At 38.5% G+C, this 27,033-nt stretch overlaps 1 protein-coding gene across 5 annotated transcripts; it reads left to right on the top strand.

Annotated features, from left to right (window-relative positions):
• On the top strand, positions 1–26,324 carry lin54 (lin-54 DREAM MuvB core complex component). Of its 5 annotated transcripts, none has more exons than XM_051685471.1 (15): positions 1,375–1,653; positions 3,032–3,170; positions 4,337–5,025; positions 10,247–10,364; positions 10,485–10,618; positions 10,707–10,862; positions 10,987–11,194; positions 12,946–13,016; positions 15,411–15,608; positions 16,515–16,606; positions 16,725–16,796; positions 18,901–19,003; positions 19,523–19,660; positions 19,904–20,106; positions 23,634–26,324. In XM_051685471.1, exons 2-15 carry the CDS (start codon positions 3,134–3,136, stop codon positions 23,830–23,832), a joined length of 2,418 nt encoding a protein of 805 aa, XP_051541431.1. In that variant the 5' UTR covers positions 1,375–1,653; positions 3,032–3,133; the 3' UTR covers positions 23,833–26,324. The 5 variants fall into 5 exon arrangements, with proteins under 5 accessions (XP_051541433.1, XP_051541435.1, XP_051541431.1 ...); XM_051685472.1 differs by having other exon boundaries at positions 10,752–10,862; XM_051685473.1 differs by lacking the exons at positions 1,375–1,653; positions 3,032–3,170 and adding an exon at positions 1–187.
• The last annotated feature ends 709 nt before the right edge of the window (positions 26,325–27,033 follow it).

The raw sequence follows: 27,033 nt of genomic DNA on the forward strand, positions 1-27,033 counted from the left end.
GTTAGAGGTGAAATGGCGCTCGGCGCGGTATTTTAAACAATCGTCTTCGTCTGAGAGCGGATGATCGGAACGATGCAGCATCGAGTTGGACTGAGCAGTGCGTGAACGAGTCGAAAACTTTGAGGATTTGACAACAGCGTTTTGACACACATCTCGACAGCGTGTAAGAAGAGTGTTTTGAGCTCGGGTGGGTATTCAGCGAGCCGCAATATGATCTCAGCTAGTTAGCCGAGCTGCTAACAGTGTATCTGTCAGCCTTGTGTTTTCCTTTAAGAGGAGTTAAGATACCCAGCTGCGATCACAAATGAACGATGTTGTGTTGTAACTTAACCCATTCAGATCTGACGGTTACTCCAATGTGTTTTTGCAGTACTTTCATACTGGCTAGCACCTGAGGCCAGGACTGACTTGACAGTACATGACAGCAACTTGCTGGCCCCCAAAAGTCTGAGACCACCTGCATCAATTTGCATGCAAAGAAATATGACAATGTACAAAGGAGTACAATGTGATCCGACAGAATTAAAACCTAGTTTATTTCTAAATTGCATTAGATTTTGAATCTCTGACTTTTTGACCACTATATCTGTCGATCATCATTTTCATTATATTACACATTGCCGTCTTATACTAATAGTAGGTGCATGCAGACTCTACGGACTAAGTCAGCATGATCAACGTGTAACGTTTTTTTATTTGTGTACTTTGCAATGTGCATAATGACGTGGAACGCTTTGGGGTTGTTCAGACCGAACGTGTTCTTGCGCTATATAAAAGCTAGACGCAGCGCAACGAAAGTACAGAACGCAGATGTGTCTCGAGACGCGTTTTTAAGGTTGAAGTAGTTGACCCCCTGCGCGAGACGCTGAAAAACGGTTAAAGGCGTCAAACTAGCACATGTTTAAATAGAAAACCCATTACTGAAATACAGTGCAGATGGATACAAAGAACGAATTCGATGTGAACGACCCCTTCCGTCGCTATTATTTTTGGATTATGCAGCCATTATCATGCATTGATTCGAATAATTAACTTGCCTTAAGTCTCTTAATTCTCTATTATCCAAAGAAATAATTTATTTCTGAAGGACAAGTTGGTGTTTGAACCGACTGTTTATAACTAATACACACACATAGATATTTCATACATATGCTTGCGATTTGTATCATTCCATTTAATTTCATGGAAACAATGAATGTGTGTCAATATTACTCGGGAAGAGGTCTTGTATGTCAAGTAGAACACTGTTCATTGTTTCCATCCTAATAGGTTACTATACCCAGCCCTCACAATTTTGGACTAACAGTTTGAAATATCAGAACAATCATTTTGAGCCTGGACGTCTGTTGTGTTTTCGGACGCATCTGGTTCTCATGTCTGAACTGATGACGAGTTGAAAATGGCGGATCTTTCGAAATCCAACCGCGGCCTGAAATACACACGCAGCGCGTTAAGTCACTTTAACTGGGCACAACTTAAATAAGCTAACATCATAGTTTTTATTTACTTAAATGCCGCTTAAAGTGACTTATAAAGATATTTCCATGACAACAGAATATACAGGAAAGCGGGCGCGACGAGTATCAACAAACTCCGTTTTATGTGGAAACTGACAGACTGTCCTGTTAGCTTTTCACAGAATTAACTGTTGAGGTAAAGGACAAGACTGTAATATTTGCAGAGACGTACAAAAAGACCTTAATGGTTTTGTGCAGTTTCAGACAGCCGTTCCTGTGTCGTATTTGGGGAATACGCGCAAAAACAAAAGTGTATTTTGTGTATGATGGTGTCATTTTTCTGCGAAATACCGTACGAAGAGTACTGTCAGTATTTGGCTGATGGTCAGCTTTGTAAAGCTAATGTTAGACATGACCGCATTTCTTTAAATGGATATCTGTGTATTATCTACTGGTTAGCTCCTGCGCTAGTTAGCCTCATAGCAGCTAAGCATGACGCGTCGCAAGTAAAACGCTCCTTGGTTGCGTCGCAATCCGTGAGCGTTTAGTAGTTTTAGAGTTCTAATGGCCCGCCAGTTCACTGTAGCAGAACAGTTTTCACATAAAATACGGCCACAGCTGTGCTTAATGGGTCTGTAGGTTCAATCCTGACTGTTGCAGTCTGTATTGTGCTCATGTTGTATGCCAGCTGGATATTTGTCCACAAATAAGGGCATTTATAATGCAATGCTTTTGACATGGGCATTTCTATAAATTAGGCGTCATCTTCTAAGCTTATTCTCGTAATAATAAGAATAATAAATGCTGCCTAGACTTGTATTTAGTTTTTATTTCATACAACATTGCAAAGAGAGCAGTGGAGCTGTAAATTGAATGTTTTGTTGCATGTAAAGTGTGTCAGTCAATCTTGTCTTTCCCTGTTTCACTAGCTGCCATTCTCATGGGCTTGTATTTTTGTTCAGTTTGGTTTTTGTCTCTTAATAACATCTGTAAATGAATAGTTTACTCACCCTTGTCTGTCGTTCCAGTCCTGTATGTCTTCTGTGGAACACAAAAGATGTTTAGTTGAAGATTAGAATCGTTAATGGAAGGGAATGGTAAATGTTACATTTAGCTGTTATGTATTTTCTCTATATAATATACTATATCTCTTGTTTGTTTCTGACTTGGGTTGTCACAATAATGTAATTTGGCTGACGATTTATTGTCAAGCAAACAATTGTTATTATGACTATTAATTGTCTGTTATCGCTTTCACAATTAATTGTCATACTTAAGGTGTATGTGTGCTCAATACACTTTAAGACGTCCCTTTTTCATATTTAACTTGGAATCATATAATAAAATTGGGTTGTATTATTTTCTTTAAGGCTTTAAAAACTTTTTTGAATGTCATGAAAAATTATATTTTAAGTACTGAAAATATATTTGTTTTGGTCAACATTAGTCTTGGTCCAATTTAAATTTACACTATTGGTTTTAGAACTCAGCCAAGCTGAATAGCTATTATATTATGTTATGCAGTAGTGAAATATTTCTGTTCTAAATTATTCACTTTCACATGTTATTTTAAGGCTCTCCGACTAAACCCAAGAGCCCTTATTTCTCATGAAGGAAGACTGAAGATATTTTGTGTGGTCACTCTGTGTCATTAACACTGTGTGTATGAACCCGCAATGACCAGGAACATTTGCCATTACTCGATAGTTACATGTAAGTGAAACCAGAGCGCTTTGCGTTCACTATTAAAGTCCTAACTTATGTTTTCGCGGGAGTTTGGTGTGAACATCCGCAGATGGCGCATGTATCCTAGCCCTACAAGCAGGGGCGGACAGGCCATCGGGAGAACCGGGACTTTTCCCGAAGGGCCGGCCGTGAAACGGGTCCGAATGGGCCGCGATAAGCTGAATGGGGCCGTCGCATTATGCAGACCGGGCCACTAAACGGCGCCGCGATATGCCGAAGGGGGCAGTGACGCCCCCGCTGGGCCAGTTTCTATGTAAAATCCCAGGCCGATTTCTCTTCCCAGTCCGCCCCTGCCTACAAGCTTTTCAGGAGATGCTCCGAAGGCCAAAGTATACTTTGTTTCCCTGTGTTGCTGATTGCTCTGCGCACAGTATGCGTGATGCAAATTTCATCATCAGCACAGTCTGCGCTGCCCAGATTTTCTCGACACGCGGACAGTCCTCATCTGTGTGCATCGACGGTGCATGCGGCAGCTGTTGACTGTACTAAAAGTGTTTCACAAAGCAGTTGTAGTGCGCATGGGTCGAACGCGATCGTATTTACTCGCTGTCAAAATAGTATACTTTGAAAAGCCCAAAGTATACTTCGGTTGTCTACGTTGCTGATCGCTTCACGCACAATAAGCGTGATGCAAATTTCATCATCACCATAGTCCGAGTGCAGCCCAGATTTCCTCGACACGCACACGGCCCTTATCTGTGTGCATCGTCGGCACATGCGGCAGCCGTTGACTGTACTAAAAGAGTATCACAAAGCGGTCGTAGTGCGCATGCGACAAACGCATTAATATTTGCTTGTAATCAAGAGTATACTGTGAAAGGCAACGCGGTCCAGAATACAGAAAAACAGAGTATACCCGGGCCTTGAGTGTGGTCTGTGGTGCAGCTAAGTGAGAGTTCATTTAGAGTGCTCACATAATGCAGTAACATCTGAGAATGAGACATACAAACAAAAACACTCATTGAATTTATGTATTCGCTTAAAATTCCCTTGTTTGGACAGTAAAATGTGATTGGAATTTGAAGTGCACAATAATCGCAATTAGGTCTAATAACCGCAATTAGATGATTATTTATTAATCGCGACAGGCCTGTTTCTGACATTTGTGTTCTTCTGTTTCAATGTGTTTTCAGTATCTTCATGCAAGATGGATGTGGTATCACCTGAGCTCAACAGCCTCCCTGATGAGATCATGGATACAGAGGCCATCGCTATGGAAGAGGAACTCCCTGGTGAGCATCTTGCTCCACCTCCTCAATCCGAACCAGAGCCGGCTCAGGTTCCTATGGAAACAGAGGTGCCTGAAATCATCAGCCTGAGTCCAACCACCACATCAGGTATGCAGATAACCCCAACATCCACTGATGCTCAGAGCAGCACCAGCTCTGGAGCCCAACTCCTCGCTCCCTCTGGCCTCATTACTGGCACCACCACCACCAGTGCTACAACAACCACCCTCGCAAAAAACACTAGCCCTGCGGTGACCCAGAGCCTTCCCAAAATCTCTAGCGTTACTGTCCCAGCCAACCACCAACTCATCATCAACAAAGTGGCCAACTCCCCCGCTGTGGATGGCAAGGGCCAGAAACTCCTGGTTGCTGGGGTCAGTAAAACAGGGCAGCCCATTATGTTTTCCCTGCCCCACTCTTGGAACAAGCCTGCCACCACCCAGGGCACAGGAGATGGCAAGGTCCAGCCCACGCAGATTAAAATGGTGACCACTGTAGGGAAGCCTATGATAGGAGTACAGGCTGTGAGCTCGGCCAGTCAGCTGCTGGGCACCTCCACATCACTGCAGGCCCAGCAGCTCAAGACTCTTCAGGTGGGTGTGTTTGTTAAGCATCCTTATAACACTGACAATTTAAATGTTGCTGGAATGAAACAACAGGCCATTCTGTGTTGTGTGTAATGGAGTCTCAAGTGTAGTCAGATAGTGACTCACTTGCAAAGCAACCAACCTCGGTTCGTTTCAGTGTGCACACTAGGGATGCACTGATACAAAATTTGTTTGCTGATACCAATATCCAATTATTTACAACAACACCTTATGATACCGATAGTTTGGTGGTTCTGTTTTTTATACCACCTAGTTTTAAATCAACCATAATTATTTGCAACTTTTTGCAAAAGAAAAATATAGCTGGAAGCAGCGATGACGCCCCAAGCACAACTGGTCCATTTCCACCCAGTGGCTTTCAGAATACAATGCAAGGTGGACACATGCATTTGGCATTTGACATTATTCTAAAATTTTTTGAAGCAATTAAGATAAATATAAGAGGACTATTTTAAAGTCTGTTGTATGATTCACACTTCCTGCTGCCAGGTGGTGGTGCTATGACCGTGACCCAAATAGTCAGAAAATCCAAAATGGCCAACTCCCTGTTGGGCGGAGCTAATGACTAATTATGAAAGTTGTACGGCTTGGTAGAGCTGCATGATTAATTGTTAAAAGATCGTGATCTCGATTCAGACACCCATGCGATCTCATTTCTGAACGACAACGATTCTGCAATGTATATTAATGTTCCCGTGGCATGTCTTTGTAAGGCGGTCAAATTTAAATGAGAAATTCACTTCAAGACGCATTTTTAAATGTTTTTAAAAGACTTTAAATAGCATCAACAAAACACAGCGCTCCTGCATGAGACGCTGAATAAACTAAAACGCAACAGCCAAAGACGTTTGTCCAGATGTCACAGTGCTTTACATACTGCAGGGTGCAGCCATGATTAACTAGGAGTGTGACAGAATCTCTGCTCGGTTCAATATTTTTATAGCCACCGACCAATGCTAAATAAAAATACTGGCATTACCCAGATCTGACTAAATTCGCTACCCGTGAGCTGTTTGATTACAGCCGGCAGCTTTCCAATGCTTAAATGCGTGTGTCTGCCTGTGCGCTTGTGTCTCGTGATGAATGCAGGGCTCCTGCAGAAGACTCTGCGCTGTTCTTAATCAAAATACCCCTCTTTAGCATTAAATCTGCATTAAATCCGCGCCGTCTTGACGAGATTCTAAAGCAAACACAGCCGTTAATGTATAAGCAGACGGAACTAATTCTTCAAAGTGTTAGATCTGTGTGACGTCTAAATGTATATAAGCTGCATGCTGTCTATTATAGGCATTCAGGTATTCTTACTGCATCAAATCAGTATTTATGTATATCTAATAGTCACACAGCAAAGAGTGTCAAATATTTAAGTAGTTTTATTTTGCATTAAATTACTTTAATGTTTTTATATTATAATTTAATGTTTAATTACTGTTGCTGAAAATCTTAAAGCACTGTTTACTGTTCTCTATTTAATTACTGGCTCTTGAATAATTCATTTAGAAGCTTGAAGCAAATTTTACAAGAGACACTGAAGGCCACATTGTTTAGTACCCTTACAGTTGAAGTCAGGAGTTTACATACACCTTAGCCAAATACATTTAAACTGAGTTTTTCACAATTCCTGACATTTAATCGTAGACAACTTTCCCTGTCTTAAGTCAGTTAGGATCACTACTTTATTTTAAGAATGTGAAATGTCAGAATAATAGTAGAGAGAATGATTTATTTCAGCTTTTATTTCTTTCATCATATTCCCAGTGGGTCAGAATTTTACATACACTTTGTTAGTATTTGGTAACATTGCATTTACATTGTTTAACTTGGGTCAAACGTTTTGGGTAGCCTTCTACAAGCTTCTCACAATAAGTTGCTGGAATTTTGGCCCATTCTTCCAGACAGAACTGGTGTAACTGAGTCAGGTTTGAAGGCCTCCTTGCTCACGCATGCTTTTTCAGTTTTGTCCACAAATTTTCTATCGTATTGAGGACAGGGCTTTGTGACGGCCACTCCAATACCTTGACTTTGTTGTCCTTAAGCCATTTTGCCACAACTTTGGAGGTATGCTTGGGGTCATTGTCCATTTGGAAGACCAATTTGTGACCGAGCTTTAACTTCCTGGCTGATGTCTTGAGATGTTGCTTCAATATATCCACATAATTTTCCTTTCTCACGATGTCATCTATTTTGTGAAGTGCGCCAGTCCCTCCTGCTGCAAAGCACCCCCACAACATGATGCTGCCACCCCCATGCTTCATGGTTGGGATGGTGTTCTTCGACTTGCAAGCCTCACCCTTTTTCCTCCAAACATAACGATGGTCATTATGGCCAAACAGTTAAATTTTTTCATCAGACCAGAGGACATTTCTCCAAAAAGTAAGATCTTTGTCCCCATGTGCACTTGCAAACTGTAGTCTGGCTTTTTTTATGGCGGTTTTGGAGCAGTGGCTTCTTCCTTGCTGAGCAGCCTTTAAGGTTATGTCGGTATATGACTCGTTTTACTGTGGCTATAAATACTTGTCTACCTGTTTCCTCCAGCATCTTCACAATGTCCTTTGCTGTTGTTCTGTGATTGATTTGCACTTTTCACACCGAACTACGTTCACCTCTAGGAGACAGAATGCGTATCCTTCCTGGGCGGTTTGATGGCTGAGTGGTCTCATGGTGTTTATACGTGCGTACTATTGTTTGTACAGATGAACATGGGACCTTCAGGCGTTTGGAAATTGCTCCCAAGGATGAACCAGACTTGTAGAGGTCCACAGTTGTTTTTTTCTGAGGTCTTTGCTGATTTCTTTTGATTTTCCCATGATGTCAAGCAAAGAGGCACTGAGTTTGAAGGTAGGCCTTAAAATACATCCACAGGTCCACTCCAATTAGCCAATTAGCCTATCAGAAGACATTTTCTGAAAATTTCCAAGCTGCTTAAAAGCACAGTTAACTTGGTGTATGTAAACTTCTGATCTACTGGAATTGTGATTTATAGTCAATTTAAAAGTGAAGCAATCTGTCTGTAAACAATTGTTGGAAAAATTACTTATGTCATGCTCAAAGTAGATTTCCTAAACAACTTGCCAAAACTATAGTTTGCTAATATGAAATCTGTGGAGTGGTTAAAAAATGAGTTTTAATGACTTCAACCCTATGTCCAGGTTTTGTAAATCACATAAGCATTTTCTTTCTTCAGAATCTTGAGAGAATCGTGATCTTTATTCTAAGCAAAAAAAATCATGATTCTCAATTTATCCAGAATCGTGCAGCTCTATGTCTTGGTGAGAACTATAAGCCCCCCAGAATTTCATGAAATTAAGCATGCCAAGTGCCTCAAAAACCCCCAAATATAGGAAGAAAGGAATGATAACAGTTAATGTGTATCAGTATTTAAGATATCAAATATCCCTTTACAAATTTGCATCAGCAGTGTCTTGACTTTATTCTAAAGAATTTTGAAGCAATTCATGTAAAGACAAGAGGGCTATTTCAAAGTCTGTTAAAAGTGCCATTCTTCCTGCTGTCAGTTGGTGGTGCTGTGACCGTGACCCATAATAGCTGCATCTATGTGATCAGCCCTTATTACCAAACATACGTCTCAATTTTGATCTAAATCACACATTGCACACAGAAGATATGTGACACTTCCTGTTTCCCATTTTTTGCCATTAACTTAATGCCTCACCATGGCAACACTGTTCGATATATCAAAAATCTGTTTACAATTAAGCATCTTCATTGTCTTGGCATAATGTTGTCTAAATGTGGTGACAGTCTCATCAATCCCCTAGGAGGAGTATTTAAAAGTTCAAAGACTGCAGTATTCAATAAATCCAAAATGGCTGACTTTCTGTTGGGTGGAGCTCATGACTATAGTTATGAAAGTTGTCCGGCTTGATGAACTATATCTGTACCAATTTTGGTGACCGTAGGTGAAAACTGACCTGCTACAGAGGCCATTATACGTGCACATTTCAAACCTGTTAACTGTCACTGGCCAACAAGTGGGCTTTGTTTTATATCAAAAACTTCAATGTTCACATACTTGGTATCAAATTAAAGCTTAACTCAATTTTTCTGTACTTTTTGTGAATGGCAGTGGTTGCTTTATATCTCAGCAGTGAATGAACGAAATGAGTGAGTGAATTCAGACACTGACGTATACACTGATCGTCGGAGCTCTGGGGCTGTCACAGAAACAACGTCACATATGAACTTTTAAAATACTTGGGCCCGGTTGCATAAAGCCCCTTAAGTGCCATTTTTCTAAGTAAACCTTAAGGTTGGGAAGTTAAAGGGTTTCAAAAAACAAGATGGCTTAGTTTATATAACCAATTGAAGAGTACAGTAGGTCAAGGTGATTTATTTCATGATAGAAAAACAGTCGCAGGAGTACATATTTGTCCATCACATAATATGAGAAATTGCCAACAAACTGGAGGGTGATCTAATAGGATCACACACAGAAATGTGCCCAGTATTTTCTGCTCTCTGCATCTTTATAATCTGTATAAATGGATGCATTAAAATCATGACGCAAGTTCATTTGCAATATATTGCAAATATGTATATAGGCTATATATCTTACTGTCTTACTGACCACCACTAATATTCTTAATTTAGAATGGCAATCAGTTTCCTGCACAGTTAAACAAGCATCTTAACATCTTGTACCACCATACATCCCTTACCTGGCACAGTCATTAAAATTCAAAGGTGTCTTTCTCAAGAGGGCTCTTACCGGCTGTAAAAGCAGAATCCTTCATTAATTGGTCTGCATATAAAACTCGGGATGGTTTTTTTACTTACATGGGAAAGATTTGAACTCAGTGTTTGAATCTATTAATTTCCATGATTGTACATCATACAAATGTAAATCCGCTCGTGTTTCCTCCAGAAATGAGTTTGAAAAATGTCTTTATGCAGTAATCACAAACGACTGTAATCGATGATTTGCTGATACATTGGTGCATCGCTAGTTAGTTGGAAATGTCAGGGGATTTTAAAATGGGGATTTTCAAGCCTAGAAAGTCATACAAACTTATATAATTATTAGGGCTGTCAATCGATTAAAAAGTTTAATCAAATGAATTACCTGATGTGGCTATTAATAAATCGAATGAATCACACAGCAGTATTGTTTGAGAGAGGCCCCCAAATATAATTTAATATCTAGTCTAGTATTTAATAAATAGGCCAGTGTCATTTCTCTTCACAGATCACTAAGAAGCCTCCAGTGTCTACAGCTGGACCAATGATCACAAAGCTCATCATCACACAGGCCTTGAACAGTAAAGGACTCGCCAATCCAGCTTCAGTGGCTCCTGTCATGACCGGTAATCTGCCCTCTGTATACTAACATGAACAAACAATTGATTCTGATTATGTTTATGCCAATTCACATGTTTACGTCCTGGTTCTTGTGGTGAATCTTAAAGCTTTCCTTCTTTCTTCAGGACGCGTTGTTACCCAGAGTACTCCAGGAACTCCTCCACGCACTATTACCATTGGTGAGACAGTCAGCACTGTGCCACAGAACGCGTCTGGCAACAGCAAAGTCGCCATCTCACCTCTCAAGTCTCCCAGCAAGGTTGGATTAAATTTGAGAGAAGGGTTGATTCAAATGATTGTCATACTCTGCATTTTGTCAGCCTCTTCCACATATTCTCTGTGTGTAGTTGACAGTTGTTTCAGTGGCCAGTCAGTCTCCAAACTCTCCACAGAAGTCTGTGACTCTGCCGCTCAATGTGGCTCTGGGCCAGCAGATCCTCGCCGTTCAACAGTCTGCTGCCACCTCTCCAGCCAAAGCAGGATCCAGCCAGTCCACTGCACAGGTGAAGAGAACGCTCACTTCCTTAAAGAACCGTTACCCCACAAAATAAAAATGTTTATGGGTTCCAAATGTTGGAATTACAAGCAAGGTTTACAAGAACTGTAATCTGTCTTTTCAATCTCCAGACTGTAAAGCCAGTGCAGACGGTTACGGTGGGAGGAGTGAGCACATCTCAGTTTAAGACCATCATCCCCCTCGCCACACCACCTAATGTACAGCAGATCCAGGTGCCAGGCAGCCGCTTCCATTACGTGCGTCTGGTAACAGCCACCACTGGCAGCAGCCATGCGCAGACGGGTGCCGGCACCAACACCAACCCTTCCATCCAACCAGGTAGAGCCTACAGTTCACTAACACGTCCAAACTTTTGGGATTTAAGGGCTGCATTTGAAATAGCACAGACCCCGTTTCCATCTGGTATTACGATGCGTCTCAGGTGATCACATGTGGTCAGGTGAGACACATCTCTGTTTAGATCTGGTCACTTAAATGCATCTCCTGTGACCACTTGTGTACGGATTTGGAGGGGAGGGTCTCTGTTTCATGACGACAAACATCAATCACTATGTCAGTGTGTTACTGCATAATAATAAAGTGCAACAAATTAAGAAAAGACAAAGAAAGCGTGAAAAAACAGTGTGCTGTTTCTCCCAGATGCGGTTGAAATTTAATCCAAGCACAAACGCAACATGTCAAACAGAATTATCCGTTATTTTAGTGGATTGCCTGTATTGAAGGAGCTTAAGGTGTTCGTGCTTCTCATCTGTTCAGTGTGTCTGTTGAGATCAGACACATTGAAGTAGATCTGTGAAGTTCTCGTGATTGTCTTTTTAAATTTTTCAGAACGGATGGTTATTTCCTTTTAAAGCCGCTTGTAACCAGCAAAGTTTAAACTCTTGTTTTTGCGCAGCAGTTGATCGACAGGTGAGGGGTGGCGCTTCACTGCATACAGGACAGATTCGCGTTTACACCTCAAATGCGATCTGGTCACATGCGTTTTTGACCATATTAATATGTGGTTTTTGTGTTCCAGTAACAAAATGTTTTAGACCCTGTTTAGACCTGTATTTAGGGCTGACCACATGTGATCAGATCACCCGAAACGCATCTTAATACCAGGTGGAAATTGGTCATAGTGTGCACAGTACTACAATTATCTGTATGGAATACCTGGATGATACACTACATTTGCCAAAATGTCCAGAATGCAACATATACTGCACAGAACTGTTTCCAGTGTGATGAATGAACAGGAGGTAATATAATATTTTCAGCATCACTTTTTCGACTTATTATTTGATCGGACTGCAAAAAGTTATATAGATAGTTATATATCTGTATATATTTGTATACCAATCAGCCACAATATTAAAACCACCTGCCTAATATTGTGTAGTCCCCCTCGTGCTGCCAAAACAGTGCCAACCCGCATCTCAGAATAGCATTCTAACATGATATTCTTCTCACCACAATTGTACAGAGTGGTTATCTGAGTTACCGTAGACTTTGTCAGTTCAAACCTGTCTGGCCATTCTCTGTTGACCTCTCTCATCAACAAGGCATTTTCGTCCACAGAACTGCTGCTCACTGGATGTTTTTTGTTTTTGGCACCATTCTGAGTAAATTCTAGAGACTGTTGTGTGTGAAAATCCCAGGAGATCAGCAGTTACAGAAATACTCAAACCAGCCTGTCTGGCACCAACAATCATGCCACGGTCCAAATCACTGATATCAAATGTTTTCCCCTTTCTGATGGTTGATGTGAACATAAACTGAAGCTCCTGGCCCGTATCTGAATGATTTTACGCTCTGCAATGCTGCCACATAATTGGCTGATTAGATAATCGCATGGATGATTGTTGGTGCCAGATGGGCTGGTTTGAGTATTTCTGTAACTGCTGATCTAAAAACTATAACTACAAAAAAACTATTACTGCAATAAATGTCACATTTACTTAGTGGCCGTGCGATAGTGTTTCTTAGTGTATAGACTGCATTGATACATTTTAATGGTTAGCCTTAATATTAATTATTACTGATGTGTAAATCCAATAACCTGTGTAGTATCTGTTGTGTTTTCAAAGCCAAGCCTGTGATGATAAACACTGCAGTAAGGATGTCTGTACCTATCGTCCCGGCACAGACTGTCAAACAGGTAAACAGTGAAACCTCTGCACTGCTGTAGTCCAGTTCTGTACACATACAATTATACAATGACAGCATGTTCCAATTTATCAGGATTTGGGCTGTCAAGATGCCAACATTTCAGGAGTCAATACCAACACCAGTGAAAATACCACAGCAAAAACTACAAGTTAGTCAAGACAAAATTTGACAGCCTTGTATGAAAGTTGAATTTTAAAGGTTTATAGGTCCAACAGAAAAGGTCAGATAGACATATGGATATGTCAATATAAGTCTATGGTATATTTGGCCATTTTGAAGGTCAGATACAAGAAAACAAAGTTTGATTAGTTAGAGAAGACAGATCACTAAATTAGAACAGTCTGAATGTCTGTACCAAATATTCTATTGAACAAACATTTATTTAAAAAGCTAAATATTATAAATGATTCTGAAATAGAATTTTTTTTATATATATATATATATATGTATGTATGTATGTATGTGTATATGTATATATATATATATATATGTGGCAGACCTCTGCCTTTTCTGAGGAGGAAGCAGGAGCCAGGTGAACAATCCGTGTTAGACACTTTAATGCACCACTTTTCAGTGTACATCAAACACTCGAACTCAGCTGCTTTTCAGCAGTACCAATACATATTGCTTTTCAGCATTACAACACAGACACACACACACACACACACACACGGAGTTCCGTGCATCTCTCTCTCCCCTCTGCCACCGTCCCCTCTCCTTAAGTACTCCCGCTGCTCCTCACTGGAACGCAAGACCGGTGTGGTGCACGGTGGAACTTGTTCACCACTTACCTCTCTGGACTCTGTGTGTGTGTGTGTGTGTGTGTGTGTGTGTGTGTACACACATACGTACACACACATATACAGTTGTGCTCAAAAGATTGCATACCCTGGCAGAAATTGTGAAATTTTGGCATTGATTTTGAAAATATGATTGATCATGCAACAAAACTGTCTTTTATTTAAGGATAGTGATCATATGAAGCCATTTATTATCACATAGTTGTTTGGCTCCTTTTTAAATCATAATGATAACAGAAATCACCCAAATGGCCCTGATCAAAAGTTTACATACCCTTGAATGTTTGGCTTTGTTACAGACACACAGGGTGACACACACAGGTTTAAATGGCAATTAAAGGTTAATTTCCCACACCTGTGTCTTTTTAAATTGCAATTAGTGTCTGTGTATAAATAGTCCTCAGGAGAAATACATGCTGCTCTGGAAAAAGACGGTGTGGTTGTTTCAAGGAGCACAATACTTGTTGATCCCTCTCCAAACATAGCGCTTATGGTTGTGACCATAAAGCTCTATTTTGGTCTCTTCACTCCAAATTACAGAAGCTAATTGTGCCAGAAGCTGTGAGGCGTGTCAAGGTGTTGTCGGGCATATTGTAACCGGGCTTTTTTGTGGCATTGGCTTCTTTCTGTCAACTCGACCATGCAGCTCATTTTTGTTCAAGTATCGTCATATTGTGCTCCTTGAAACAACAACACCATCTTTTTCCAGAGCAGCCTGTATTTCTCCTGAGATTACCTGTGGGTTTTTCTTTGTATCCTGAACAATTCTTTTGGCAGTTGTGGCTGAAATCTTTCTTGATCTACCTGACCTTGGCTTGGTATCAAGAGATCCCTGAATTTTCCACTTCTTGATTGAACAGTACTGACTGGCATTTTCAAGGCTTTAGATATCTTTTTATATCTTTTTCCATCTTTATAAAGTTCCGTGTGTGTGTGTATGTATGTCTATAATATATACACACACACACACACACACACACACACATACAGATTACACTGTGGTTCAAGTTTGGTATATAACAGCACTATCGGGTATTGAAGGAAACATTAAGATAGCAAGAAAAAAAAAATACAAACATCTAGGTCTAATCCACAGATATTTTGATGCACATCCTATTTATTTATTTATTTTCCAAGAAGTACATTTGACCATTAATGCACGCAGCTGCATCTTCACAGAACAAGCCCGCAAATACGCATATGACCGTTTAAAAGCAGCTGCTTGTCTGACAGGTACCGAATTGAGTGTAGAAAGACTGTTATTGTTAGTATGTTTTTAAATTTTAGTATCGACTTTGTACCAAAGTTCCGGCATTTTTGATGTCCCTGATCCCAAGAATCAAAGCTGTTTGTTTTGATGGGTCTAATGCACTATGTTTAAAAGTATCATTCAAGCAACATTTGCTCACTTGTAGTGTATTTCAGACAATCTGAAACAGATTCATGTATCAGAAATGGTTGTCGTAATGATTTATGCACACAGATGTAGTATGTGCTGTAACATTTTGATGAATCGTGTACATTGAGACGTCTCTGGTTCAACTATTTGTTTTTGTTTTTATTACAATTGGTTTTCTGCACAGGTGATACCCAAGCCCTTGACTTCAGCAGCCCAGGTGGTCACCACCACTCAGACTCCCCAGCGTCTCATCATGCCAGCCACACACCTGCCACAGATCCAGCCCAACCTCACCAACCTGCCCCCGGGCACTGTGCTTACCCCAGCACATGGTTCTGGAAACATGGGATATGCTGTGTTGCCCGCCCCATACGTTACACAGGTCTGTATGTCTACCAGTACTCGACAATAAGGATGGCATGGACAAGTGTTTGAGAGTTTTCAGCCAGTTGATAGCTATAGAGCACAACCGTCTGTTTCTGGAAGGAAAAACCCCCATAATTTTTTTCCATAGATGAATAGATGATTAACGACATCTTATAAACCTTTAAAGACAGACCTACCGTGAGCGCCGAGGTTGTTAATTAATGGTAAATGCTTCTGCTGAAGCCATCAGTCTTCATTTATTTCAACTTAATTAAAAAAATAGCATTTAATATTGGAATTCCTGGTGAGGAACTACACTACCCATGATCCTAAAGGGTCTCAATCCATGTGAATGACACAATCGAGTCGGACTCTCGACACTCTTAAATTACTTGTAGATTTGTGTATATCTGAATATTTAGCAATATAGTTCATATGGATTGTTTCTATACTATTAATCAACCACTTCAAAGCAATAGTTTCCATCATCTGAAATTCGATTACTTCATTTGCAATGCTTCATTGGATTGTAGTTCATTGTCTTATTAAAGATGTTAAGTACACAGACTTGAACCTTTCTTCTTTTCGTCTGATTTTCAAATACTTATTTGCTTTAAGTTTGTAATGTTATGATTCACCTCTGAGCTGGTTGGTTTGGTTCATGGCTTAGGTTTTTTTACTCCCTATGGAAAAAATGAATGTAAGGTTTTGAAAAATGAAAAAAGGCCAATTGTTCTGATGCATATAATTTTTTTTTTTTTTGTGAGGCCAGTGGAAATATTATACAGATATGAACTACTGACTTGACTGAGTCAGCTGAATAAATCTTTATTGCTGAGCCCTTTTTATGTCAGTTTGTGATGGAACAGGATGTGTATGTTTGGTTGGTTTTGTGAGTGTCTCACCTTTCTTGTTGGCATAGATCTCCCAGCCTGCGTTTGTGACTTTGACCAGCAGTTCCACCTTCTCAACAGCTACACCTATACAGACACAAGCCAGGCTTTCCCTCAATGGGTATGTTTAACAAACACAACAAACATAATTTGTTCTGTTATTACTAATCCACACCACATTTTATGATGGAACCCATCCATTAGCCCACTGGATTAATTTTACTTGTGTTTTATTACAGTTTATCAACGTCCGAAGCAACTTCAAGGCCAAGAAAACCTTGTAACTGCACACGGTCACAGTGTCTGAAATTGTATGTACATCGCAGCATTTGTTTCCATTCTCTGAAATGTAAAAACAGCCCACATTAAAGATGTGATTGGTTTCAGCAGTTTCAAAGTTTTCAGATCCCAGCGTAGTGCGATATTATGACAACTTCTAATTTAACTGCCTGCAGTTCAGTTCCCCTACTGTCAAATTCACCCACATGGACAGTTTTTAATTCTCACCTGACAAGCATTGGTTTGTCCGTTGTCAATTTCGGAATTTCGAAAATTCCTATGTCAGTTTGCATTTTTAATCGAATTGATTACATGACATGGTTATTAATTAATCGCATATATAATTTTTTGCTGAAAAAGTCCCCCAAATAAAGATATTTCAGTATAAATTATACATAAGTAAACAGTGCTTTAAGTTTTTCAGTAACCGCAGCAATTAAACATTAAAAAAGTAATCTAATGTAAAACAGAACTACTTAAATTTGTCAATCTTTACTATGTGGTTATTAAATCTACATTAACACAGATTCAGTACAGTCAGAGTTTGACTGAAAGCAGACCTGACATTGAAATGTATTGGGCTTAAAGCTACTGAAGTTATCCAGCCAAGGAAAGTGAGTTCTCTTTTTCTTGTCAGTATTTTCTTGTTTAATATTTACAATAGGCTTATAACAGCTGCAGCAGGTCTTACGGTATTTGAATGTAGCCTATAAGATTTTTGTCATGTCTGCATCATGTAATACATTAACAGCTGTGTTTACATTAATAACACCTCGAGACGGCGTCGATTTTTGTTCCATCTGTTGATGCCTTTGGAGCATCTAACTGGTTTTCATCATCATAAATACTGCGTTTCTAGGACAATGTGTCAAGTTAAAAGTAGATGAAACTTTGAAAATCACATCTTGAGATTGCTGTATTCTGTTTGTTGTCAAAAACACGTCCTGTGTGACCACATCTAATTCTGTGGCTGCACTGCATGTGAGGATTTATTGAGACACGCTGACTCTCTTCTACTGATATGGCATGTACTTCGAGCTTGAATTGCTCCTATGGTAGAAAAATACACACTATTTATTACGGAATTTATGTACGAGACTGGGAATGATTAATTGCGTAAACATTTTTTTATATATAATTAATCACACTAAATTAACGTTAAAACGATACTCCTAATATATATTATAAAAACAGTTGAGTGCATAAATTTGCACCCCCCTTGTAAAATCTGCCAAATGTTTATCATTTAAAAAAAATAACTGTCAGCGCTTCAGCTGTCCAGGCAATGCACCTCGTCAAACCAGCAAGCAGGTAGCTCAGCCTTCCACAAACTTAATTTGCGCTCAATGACAGCTGGACCGAGCACAACAGAATACAGAGATCTCGAGTTGAGTATTAAAAAGTTTCAAACTAGGTTTAACTTGACAAATCGTCCTAAAAACACAGTGCTTACCACTTAAAGTGCTGAAAACTCATGAGACGGGATGCAACCAAAGTGAGATGCTCCAAAAGTGACCATCTGATGCATGAGTACATAACATTTAAAAATAGAGGATAGTAGGTCAATTATAGGTTTGTTAAATTATATGGAAATAAAACAAAACCTTTATTTGGGAGCCTTACTCAGTAACTTGGTAATAATCAAGTACTCGTTCAGCACCAACTAATCGACTATTAAAAATACTGCTCAAAAATTGCAAATGTATTTTATTTAGCTTATTTTCCTCCTTTAGGCAATGCTGAATTATATTCTACTTTCTCTCTGAATTTCTCACCAAATCACGCAGTTACAACGGAGTCATTAATGCATTAAGAATTGTAATGGCATGTAATGAGAATTAAATGAATGCATATATTTCATTTCATTTTGTCAAAAAGAAATTCGAAGTTTGTTGAAGTTAGATTATTTTGAAACCTAGTAACTTTTGTGAATGAAACAAAATTTAATTTCACATTTTTACATTTAAATTTACAAGTAATCGATTACTCGTTTTTTGTGGGTTAGAGTACTCGACTAGAAAATTACTTGAGAATGCCAATCTCTAATGCAATTAACTAGTTATTATAGTTTCTTTCTGCCAGTAATTGACAAAGTTTAAAGTGCTTGTGTTTTAAAATAATTTCTCTTCTCCACAGGTACTGTGATTGTTTTGCTAATGGGGAGTTCTGTAATAACTGCAACTGTGTTAATTGCTTCAACAACCTTGATCATGAGAGCGAGAGACTCAAGGCCATCAAGGTATCGAGTTACAATTGTTTCATAGAGCTCCACTGTCTTATTCTTGGAGAGTGTCATTACTTTTTGTCCTGCTTCCTATGGGACGGGATAGGATGGTCAACTAGTCAGTTTATGAAGATTTTTTTCTTTAGTGTTAGTTTATTCTCAGTGTAATTAAAATTGATTTAGCATTTATAATGCTTTGAAACCTGTTTTGGTGGACATGATCCTAAACTGGCCTAATTAAATAAGGTTTCCTTAAGACCGACTACTCGATTAGGCCAAGGCCTATAGTTAATATATGAACAACCTGTCCATAATAATAATAATTTAATAACAATAAAATAAAATCCACATACACAAAATAGTAATTCAGATAAACAACCTGAGAGTTTGTGACTCTTTATGACTGATTCATTGAAAGAACCAGCTCATTATAGTTATTTGTTTGTGAGTTGTCCTGCTGTTTGGTTGCACTGTATGTTTGTTATTGTGTTTGCAGGCCTCTAATTAACTGCAAAGTAATGCATTTTCTTTCAGGCATGTTTAGACAGAAATCCAGTGGCTTTCAAGCCTAAGATCGGCAAAGGTAAAGAAGGCGAGTCAGACAGGAGACACAGCAAAGGCTGCAACTGTAAAAAATCTGGCTGTCTGAAGAACTACTGTGAATGTTATGAGGTAAGCATAAACACAAGGAGATGTTAAGCAGGTTGTTAGCCTCAGTCAACATCAACTTTCATTGTATGGAATAATAAATTGCAATGAAAGTGAATGGTGACTGAGGCTAACATTCTGCCTGATATCTTTTGTGTTCAATGGAAGAAAGGAAGTCAGATGGGTTCGGAACAACATGAGGGTGAGTAAATGATAACAATTTTTATTTTTGGATGAACTGTCCCGTCTATTGTCTGTTCACATTAGGCGAAGATCATGTGTTCGTCAATCTGCAAATGTATGGGCTGCAAGAACTTTGAGGAGAGTCCTGAGAGGAAGACGTTGATGCACCTGGCTGATGCGGCAGAGGTGCGCGTCCAGCAGCAAACCGCAGCCAAAACCAAACTGTCCTCCCAGATCTCAGATCTGCTCACGAGAACCACACCAGCCATTACCAGCGGAGGCGGAAAGTAAGACTTACCTAAACTTTATCATGAATTCTTTATACTATTGCTCATTAGGGCTGCCAATTGGGCAGAGAAACTAAATTCACATTTTTACCTTAAATATTCTCAATATTCGAATTCAATTTGAATTTTAAAGTCAGCTGATTTTTAAACTGACGTTGTTTCCTTACGCCTAGATTACCACGGGCGCTTCTGCGGCATGTTCTGGCTCCGACGCGGCCACCGGAGCTGATCGCGGCCACTCTAGTTAATGCTTGTGATTCCACAGATGCGCCGCAGTGCATTTCAGAAGTGGCTCTCTGCTCTGCTTCGCTAACATTCGGTCAATTTATCCATGTCGTTCATAACTGGACTTTTAAGTGTATTAACTTTGTCTGTAGGACTACAGCACAACAAAGTAGGACATAACAATAAACACAATTAAACCAGACAAAAAAATAACCATTTAGCCAACTTACACATGGTAGAACCCCAAAAATCAAGGAAAAAATACAAAATCAAAAGGAAGTCAACGTCAGACAGGTAAAGTAGTTTTTTGTTGTTGGTTGATCTCATAATCTCACCAATACAGCTGCTTCGCAGCGCTCCACTTCTGAAATGCTCCCCGGTGGGGTTTGACGCCACGTGGAGGACGGAACAAAACCTCGTTGGAGCTGGAACATGCCGCAGAAGCACCCGGTGTAATTTAGGCATTAGTCCACAAGAGAGTGCATTGACTACATAAACCACACAGCACCGTGCTATTTTATTGCAAAGAACAGTCCTGGATGTTAAAAAAGAGCATTCCATTTTCAACTAATGTGCATAAAATAAATACGTTAATAAATAAGTCAAATATAAAATGAGGGGGGAAAACGCTTCAATACTTGCACTGAAGCCACAGTATACTACCCCAGACTCAAGCTTCATAATAGCGAATAGCGAATACCACGTGGTTTTTTTATTCATTACAGTTTTATGTAGGGTAGCAATATTCCCAGATGGCAGTGGTATTCAGCTTAACTCTGTGGTGAAGTGGCTCAGACTATGAGCCAAGGCCAAGGGCTGTTCAAACAGACGGTTTGACGAATGCGCTAGATGAATGTCTTTGTTTCGCCTTGTTTTTGTTTATTCATCGTCTTGTGCAGGAGTGCTGTTTCTTAGATGTTGTGTCTAATTAAAAATACTTTAAAAAGCATATTGAGACACCTGCTTTCTGTTTAACTGTGTTTGTTGCGCTGTCTCTAGACTTTTTTTCGCACAAGAATGAGATCGATCTGAAGTCATCGTCAGTTCTTGGCACAAATCCAAAATTCAAATGCACAGTTCTAGCATTCGAATGTGCTTTTTTTTTTTTTTTTTCTCCTAAATTCAACAGATATTAAAATTTAGAATTTTACTTTGACAGTCCTATTGCTCATACTTAGGAGCCATATCTATGGACCAGACTATTGTAGAGACCAGGGGTGGGCAATGTGACCAAGATCTTATATCACTTCTAAATATTTTCTGTTGATTTATAATTATTTATGTGTCATTATTAATTTACTATCAGACCACACTGAGGTGTGGTTTTGTGTCAGGTGGGGGGGGGGGGGGTGAATTGTTCGGAGGGAAGGGTTTGTTCATTTAATTTGATTCCGTATTTCCTGTTTATTTAATCTATCATTGGAATCAATAAAAATTGTTAATAGCAAAAAGATCTTATATCACTATATGAGTCATGTTAAATCATGATAGTGATGTATATCACAATATAGTTAAATCTTTCTGGAAAATCAATAAAAATGGGTTATATTAAAAAAACATATTGTAATGCATTTTTTTGGATAATCCAGTCAGTGAATTGAATACTTTATACATGAAAATGACTTCCTCTTATATAATTTTCTCTTTATTTGGAACTTGACAAACAGTCAATGTGAAAAAATAAATAAATCATCCTTTTTTTTTTTTTTTTTATTTCTTTTTTTAAATTAGAACCTTATATAAAGAACTAAAACAAACTTAGTCATGGAAATTTCTGTAGTTAATGCAAATTATTCTAGTTTTGTGCTGTTCTAAAATATTATATTGGCTAAAAATTGGTCTTGTATAGTGATGCACCGATATGGAATTTTTGGGCTGATACGATAACCGATAATTCACAGCAGTGGAGCTCCACCGCTACTGAATCTCTAGCGCCACAGCAAAAGAAGAAACTCAAGTTGTGAAATTCAGCGTGGATGCGGGTATTGCACACAAATTTTATAAATCCTGCATGTTCCATGTTCATAATGCGGGGAATTTCTGCACTGTTTTATTCATTTTAACATGTAGCTGAGAACTGGTAAACCAATCCATACAGATGAACAAATCAAATCAATAATCTTTATATCAAACTGTAATTCCACATCTGTGCAAATAAATCATCTCTTCTCTTTCCCTCTCTCCCTTGTACAGCTTTCAGCTGCTCATTAAACGTTTGTTGAGTTCAGTGTGAGCGTGCGCAATGAGGATGTGCATATTTACTGAATTAACATGTTACATATAAACCTGTTAATTCCACATGCGAATGGCATTGTACCACATCTCTGTAAGCAAGCGATGCATTAAAACTATGCTCTTGTTTATAATCAACAAAGCTGTCAACATTGCAAGTGTGCAACGTTGGAGCGATCTAATTTGGCCGCCTTCCATACCGTAGTGCTCCATCATAAAAATACAGCACCAAGAAAGGCAGAAATAGCAAAAAAAAATAATAATAAATAAATAAATACAATTATTTGCCTTGTGTGCAACCAGAACTGCTCAGCTGCAGTGTGAATAGAAACACTTAAACAGCTATTAGGCTGCATCTCTCCTTTCTCTAGAGCAGTTTTAATAAATATGTAATATACATAAATAATAATGATAGTAATGTTAATACTATAATAGTAATAATATACATAAAATTAAAATATTATCAATCTCTCTTTAATATACATATTATATAAGCAAGGTTCTCAGGATTTCTTTTAAAATTTTTATTTGAAATATACCTGTTGAGTATTGACTTGTACTCAAAGTAATAGTTCACTCAAAAATGAAATTTCTGTAATCACTTTCTCACCTTTGTGATGTTGCAAACCTGTATGACTGACTTTCTTCCATTGAACTTAAAGGAGGTTTTAGGGAGTGTTAGTTTCAGTCACTATTCACTTTTATATTATGGAAAGTAAGATGCAGGTACTGTGAATGGTGACTGAGACATACTGCCTAACATCTCCTTTTGTGTTCTACGATAGAGGCAAATTCATACAGACTTGAGGGTGAATAATGACAGAAATTCAAAAATGTTCCTTTTTAGTTTAATTTAGTCACAAATTCAGTCTTTTTCCACAAATTAGTCATAAATTGGTGTGATTTTTAAAAATCCACATCCAGTAATCACAAACAGCTGGAAAGGTTGTGGAGAAGTCTTGGAAATCCATTGGTCACAAAGTGTGGTAACCCTGCACTTGATAGCTTTAGAAAATGATATTTGTGTATTCAGTCAAGTTCTTATATGATCTTTAAATATGTCTTGCCAGGTTGCCGTACACATTCGTAACGAAGGAAGTGGTCGAGGCGACATGTGACTGTTTGCTGGAGCAGGCCGAGCAGGCGGAGCTTGCCAACCAGCCTCAGGCCATGGCAGAGCGCCTCATTTTAGAGGAGTTCGGCCGCTGCCTCAGGAGAATCATCAGTTTCGCTGGCAAATCCAAGACTGACTGCCCCATCAACTGCTAGAGCTGAACCTGGCAAAGCCGTGACTGAGAGTCCTAGCAGGGAACGGTCCGGGGCCAAAGCCCTTTTGCTGAACTTGAGGGCCACTGTGGTCACTTTTACCGGCCCCTCATATGGATACACGGGGCTATCCAATAAAGAGCGACAAACCAGAGCTTCCCATTGGCCTCTGAATACTGTTGGGCATATTTCAACCTGCGGACGCGTGATATTCAAAAGGGAGGACTGCTGTACTGCAGCCCCTGTGAGTGGGCTTGCACTGTTTGCTTTCCTGGAAGGGGTTTTATTTTTAGAACTAACAATCTGAACAATTTTAAGGTAGATTTATTTTTGTTTTCCACTTTTAAAATGCATAATCATGGCATTTGTTTGTCTTTTAAAACTGGATTTTCATATTGTCGTTCTCTGTCCTCACAAAAAAACATTTCTTACTGCTAATAACCTCAGAATATGTTAAGATACTAAACAAACTTCCCTGCACGTGTAATTAGCTGTGAAATCATGACTTGTATCACAGTAAGTAGCCTATACTGTAGCTTCATTGTATTTATTTACTTGCTGAATATTTCTGGCTACTCCAAAAGCTCTTTTTAGTGCTTGTATTGAGTTCTCTTTTGGAAGACATGGTTCATCATAACTGCACTGTTTGGTTTGTTTTCCAAGCATGCAAAAGTAAGGCCAGGTTAAGTTTGGTTATACTTGCAGGCCAAACAGGTAGAGGGCAGCACAAGATATAGACAGAGCTTGAAACTGCGAAGAGCTTCACTGTTGATCTCTGTTCAGGTGTTCTGGGTTTAAAAGCTTAAGAGTCAAATTACCTAAAGGAAAGAAGATCCATTTGAATCTTACTGAAATAACTGCTTTACCAATGTAAAAAAAACACAAAAAAACGTAATGATCAAGTTATCATTTTGAAGGCTTGTGGTTAGAATGCACTCTTAACATTTGCATCTTCACTATCTTTGATTCTCTCCGATAAAATAAGAAGAATCCTGGTAATTGTGGAAATTGTCTAATTTTTTTTTTTAGATTTGTTTGGCTTTTTTGGGAGGGAGGGGGGTTCAGTCACTGAACTCGGTTATTTGTTCCAATTTAAAGAGATATTTCACCTGAAAATGAAAATCTGTTATTCACTCACCCGCATGTTTTCCCAAGCCTTTATGACTTAACTGACTTTCTTTTCCCTAGTCACCATTTACTTTAATTGTTTGGGGGAAAAAAAGATGCATTTACAGTAAGAGATGTTCACAGAAGAAAGTTAAGTATTATGGGTTTGGAACAACATAAGGGTGAGTGAATTTTTATTTTTGGCTGAACTAACCCTTTAAGACAGTGATAATTTAAAGTATATTATAAGGTGTATCAGAGCTTAGTTGATTGATCCAGATGTTTCCTTCCCTTACCCAGAGTTGGATTAACTGTAAACTAGAGGTCAACTGATGGTGGATTTGGCCGATACCAATAACTAAGGTGATGGGAAAGGCCAATAACTGACGGGACTTAAGTATAAACAAGTCCGAAACACACCAGGGACTCTTATTTTGAAATGATGAAAAAACTGTCAGCAGCTATCAACAGATTTTTGCAGATAACCGATAGTTTCAAAAAGCAACTATCGGCACCGATTATTAAACGGTAAAACCGATATATCTGTCTACTTTTACCGTAAACTGTTTTACCTATGCGTAATGCTAAAACACTTGACAAAAACTTGACAAGTTCATGTTACACCCCAGACTCAAAAGAAGAAGAAAAAAAACATATTTTGCAATATATTTTTTTTTTCATCGTGACATTTTCATAAATGAAGCACATTTTCGGTGATGCAAAAAAAAAAAACAAACAAAAAAAATCTCATTATTATGGAAACCCTTAGAGGACAGGGAGGGAATTATTTTTCTGAAATAGTATTGAATTCCCTTGCAATTATTTTGGGTTTATTTTAAGTACCTTTTATCGTACTCTTATGAAAATTAACAATGGTTTTACTAGAGTAACTATATTTTAACCATGATATTTATGGTAAAACCATAGTAATAATACAGGGAAACAAAAACTATTGTTAAAAAAAAAAAAATCATAATCATTCTGCCAAAAAAAAAAGGTTACTACAGTAAAACGACTGAATGAGGATTTTTATTACAATAGTTTTGTATTATTACTACAGTTGTACAATGAAAATCATGATTAAAATATGGTTACTGTAGTATTACCATGGTAAATTTTGTGTTTTTACTACAAATACCCAACTATTGTTACTGTAGTCAAAAAAAAAAAAAAAGCTATTATGAGGGAATGCAAAACTATTGAGAGGAAATACAAACTATTTCTGAAAATAAATTCCCTCGTATGTACATTTCGTATTACTGTAATGTGGAAAAACTATATATTTGAAGTATTTAAACATGGTGGTATTTGTTGTACTGCCTTTATGTGGATGCTTTAATGTGGATGATTTAAATAATCTTTTTTTTTTTTTTTTTTTTTTTACTGTAATACAAACAAAAATGACTGAATTACAGTAATGACAAAAAAGTAATACATCTAAATGCATTACGGTAATGGGATTTGGCGGAAATGTGCTTAAATTTAATTAATAATGTCACAATTATTTAATCAATTTCTTTTTGTTAATATTTTTATTTTGGGGTGAAATGTGACCCGTGCATGTTTATTATAAGATTCCCAAAATGTTGCATAATGAGGTCTTAACACTCAACACTTAACCCATGCTTAATACAGTCTTTTTTTATTATATAATTATTATATAATTATATTATATCATATAAAAGATTTCATAAAAAGAAGTTTGTTAGAATTTGAAACCTAATAGACAGTATTCACATACCCTCACCGGCCACTTTATTAGGTACACCTGCATATCTACATATTCATGCGGTTATCTAATCAGCCAATCGTGTGGCAGTAGTGTAATGCACAAAATCAGGCAGATACGGGTCAGGAGTTTCAGTTAATGTTCACATCAACCATCAGAATGGGGAAAAAATTTGATCTCCGTGATTTAGACCATGGCATGATTGTTGGTGTCAGACTGACTGGTTTGAGTATTTCTATAACTGCTGATCTCCTGGGATTTTCACACACAACAGTCTCTAGAGTGTATAGAGAATGATACAAAAAACATCCAGCAAGCGGCAGTTCTGTGGGCGAAACGGCTTGTTAATGACAAGACCTCAGAGGAGA

Source organism: Myxocyprinus asiaticus, chromosome 43, assembly GCF_019703515.2.
Source record: "Myxocyprinus asiaticus isolate MX2 ecotype Aquarium Trade chromosome 43, UBuf_Myxa_2, whole genome shotgun sequence".
Lineage (NCBI taxonomy): Eukaryota > Metazoa > Chordata > Actinopteri > Cypriniformes > Catostomidae > Myxocyprinus > Myxocyprinus asiaticus.

What these genes read in the sequence shown, in the direction of transcription:
- lin54 (XM_051685471.1), top strand. Translation starts at nt 3,134, where the DNA reads ATGACCAGGAACATTTGCCATTACTCGATAGTTACAT. An exon ending in CCAGCCAGTCCACTGCACAG is followed by an intron (nt 10,863 to 10,986) that starts GTGAAGAGAACG and finishes TTCAATCTCCAG; the next exon opens with ACTGTAAAGCCAGTGCAGAC. An exon ending in CAACCCTTCCATCCAACCAG is followed by an intron (nt 11,195 to 12,945) that starts GTAGAGCCTACA and finishes GTGTTTTCAAAG; the next exon opens with CCAAGCCTGTGATGATAAAC.